Source organism: Condylura cristata, unplaced genomic scaffold, assembly GCF_000260355.1.
Source record: "Condylura cristata isolate star-nosed mole 26May11 unplaced genomic scaffold, ConCri1.0 scaffold00002, whole genome shotgun sequence".
Lineage (NCBI taxonomy): Eukaryota > Metazoa > Chordata > Mammalia > Eulipotyphla > Talpidae > Condylura > Condylura cristata.
This window is the reverse complement of record NW_004567103.1, coordinates 52,884,448-52,887,698: the sequence shown is the minus strand read 5'-3', so window position 1 is coordinate 52,887,698 and position 3,251 is coordinate 52,884,448. Positions and strand designations below refer to the sequence as shown.

At 34.9% G+C, this 3,251-nt stretch overlaps 1 protein-coding gene across 2 annotated transcripts in view; it reads left to right on the top strand.

Annotated features, from left to right (window-relative positions):
- SLC4A10 (solute carrier family 4, sodium bicarbonate transporter, member 10) overlaps nucleotides 1–3,251 on the top strand; it is a 252,551-nt gene that overhangs the window by 97,328 nt on the left and 151,972 nt on the right. For both annotated transcript variants that reach the window (XM_004674608.2, XM_004674607.2), the window contains exon 2: nucleotides 1,503–1,584. In XM_004674608.2, coding sequence (XP_004674665.1) covers nucleotides 1,503–1,584 — 82 coding nt within the window. The remainder of the gene's footprint in view (nucleotides 1–1,502; nucleotides 1,585–3,251) is intronic.

Below are 3,251 nucleotides of genomic sequence, written 5' to 3'. Positions count from 1 at the left end.
AAGAGGCAGTGGTTTAAGCTTCTTTGTGTTGTGCTTTAACCCGCTGCGCCACCAGGGAGGGCCCCATCATATAAATTTTTTAACTCTGATTTCAAACTTTGCCCTGGTCTGTCTCAGCACATGTTTTGAGAAAACACAGGACTTCATGCTATAAAACGCTTTTTCCTACGTATATTTGCTTCATGTGAAGCACATTAAAGGTGATCATTCTAGGTTGAAATATGTCTATAATCTTACAGCTGAAAATAGTACTGACTTGTAAAAAAAATGGAGGTTACATTTATCAATGATATATCCAGGAATTAAAAAGATTTCAAAGGAGAAACAAGTCTTATTTTCCCAATAGACATATAAGAATAGACTTAGATCTTGGAAGATTCATTCACCTTTACATTTCGCCTTTTATGATGCTCAATAACTTTTAAAGCAATTTTCATGTAAGTGGTCATATCCAGATGTAAGTTAGAAATAACTTGCATTTAATTTGAATATTTTGTCTATTCTTGTATGGTCAAAAAAGATCATCTCATCCCTATTGTTTTATAGAATACCAAATCAGTCAGTGTGTTGTTTCCTCATGTGTATAATGTTCAAAGTCAGAACTTCTGTCCAATCATTATAAATGGGTAAAAATATATATGGAAGCTGAATGAAGATTTAATGCACATAACTGTAATTATAGTTTAATTTGAATAAAATGCATTGTTCTGAAACAAAGTAATTAAAATTTATAGTTTACTTAATTGCTACTGATTGCTTTCAAGAGATTAGATCTTCTCAACCCCATTTTTAATAGCAGTGGAATTATTTCACCCTGCTATGGCATTAGTAGTATTAATACTAATGATTTTCATATTTTCCTCATATAGTTCAAAATGTCATCTTGTTAACAAGAATTATCAGGGATAAAATGCATATTACTAAGGTGACAAAATAGCTTTTTATTTTGTATTTTCATCTCATTAACAAGTAATATCACCTGAAATGTTTGACTGACTTTAATTTCAAAGAAAATCAACTGACATTCCTTTTAATATCTGGGCAAATTAATTTTATCCCCCCCTTTACTGAACTAACTCTTGATTGTCAACAAGACTATTCATGTATGTGTGTTTAAGTGACAGGGTTAAATCCTTAAAATATTAGATGATGTTGGCCCTCCCTGGTGGCGCAACGGGTTAAAGCACAGCACTGAGAATCTAAAGCCACTTCCGCATGAGTTCGATTCCCGTCTGCCCCGGAGGTGACCACATGGCGTGGCAGACCTCTCCTGACCCGCCTGCTGCTCCCCTCAGCAGTGTACTTTGTTGGTCAGCCTGTTCTGCTCCCCACTCTGTCTCTGGTGAATCCTCTCATCGCCCCTGAGCCTCTGGCCTGTACCCCAGTTCTATATGTACAAATAAATAAATCTTAAAAAAAAATTAGATGATGTTAAAGTTTATATTTTGAAATTCAGAGAATATATCTACCATTACTCAATCTTCTTTCTCTCCTATCTACAGAGAAATGATGAAGAGGCAGTTGTCGATAGAGGTGGAACTCGCTCTATTCTCAAAACACATTTTGAGAAAGAAGATTTAGAAGGTAAAGTTCTTTTATTTTTTACCTTGAAATAACCATTTGTATGCTTTCCTAAAATACTTCAATGGGAAATGAGAATCCTGTTACAATGTGTACACCAGCAAAAGCTGATATCAGATAATGGTGATGGAGAAGGTAGAGATGATTATTTTAGTGTGGTCTGGAAGGCCAATAGGCAGACATATAAATCTGAGAAGCATTCTTTCCTCCAACAGACATTGATTGAGCCTCTGGTATTTTTTTAGGTACTATGTTGTCTTTCAATGATTGTTAAAATAAGTTGAGGGAGGGGGTGGCCCAGCAGATTAAAGCACAGCACTAAGAAGGTTAAGCCACTTCCTCATGAGTTCGATCACCCCACCGCCTGCCCCGAGGAGATCCCCATGGTGAGGCAGACCTCTCCTGACCCGCCCGCCCCTCCCCCCAGCGGTGTACTTCGTTGATCTGCCTGTTCTGCTCCTTACTCTGTCTCTGGTGAATCCTCTCACCCTCCACATCTCTGGCCTGTACCCCAGTTCTATATGAATAAATAAATACATCTTAAAAAAATAAGTTGGGAGATATAAAGAAAAAGAATGACAAACTGGCATATTAAATGCTATATGAGGAGAACAGAAAGGAAGGACATCTAACTCAGCCTAACGTCAGAGTAGGCTGATACTAAACAATTAAGTACAGGTGGTATTCTAGTTTTACCTACATATTGGAAAATGGAAGGCACCATTTGTGTATTCTCTTCAGTAGAAAGAAGGTCAGATCATTCAATAGAGATGTAGTGTGGTCAAAATAGATAAGTGTACAGGTTCTGAACCAGACTGTGCTGGGTTCAAATATCATTTCTGCTCTTTGTTACAGAAGCTTTAGGCATTTGTTAGCTTCTCTACATCTCAGTTTTTTTCAGCTGTTAAATGAAGGATAGCATGGATATATTTTCTAAAGGTTTTTTTTTTATTTAAGAAATTAAAGAATTACTTAAAGTAATATTTGGTATAACAGTTACATAGATATTGGCAATTATATGTCACAACTTAATAATACATATCATTTTTTATTTTCTAGCCAGTAATTATTACTAGTGAGATACAGTGTACAATGATTTTGATCTCTATTGAAAAATGAAATCTAGGTAATCTTAAGCAAAATTAATCAGAGATAACTCCTGATAATCTACTGTGACTGAGAAGTAAGGGTTTATTATTTTTAAGAATTGTAATGAGACCATTTAAATTACAATTAAATTTATTTACTTGGATCTTGAGCTATAGTAATGAAATAACAGGAGGATAAATATAATATTTAGAAACATTTTCAGCCACCACTCAGTTTCTGACATTTGCTTGATGGATAAATACCCAGATCCATGAAGGTTATAATGGATCACTTGCTCTCCCATCCATATTCATTGTACAAATTGAAAAGAGAAAAAAACTTAAAAATCTAAACTGATAATGGATGATTTAAAACTAGTGTATCTTTGCATTTGAAATATCATATTGCTTCTTTTCCTAGCAGTATACTCACTGTCCTACTTATGGTATGAATGATGTAATCAATGCTTGTATTCTCTAAGTGCACATATACTTATGTGATAAGGGAGATACCAGCAGGATCATTATATACATATAAGAAAACCTAATCAAGCAAGAAGTCAGCCTAAGAATGTACTCCAT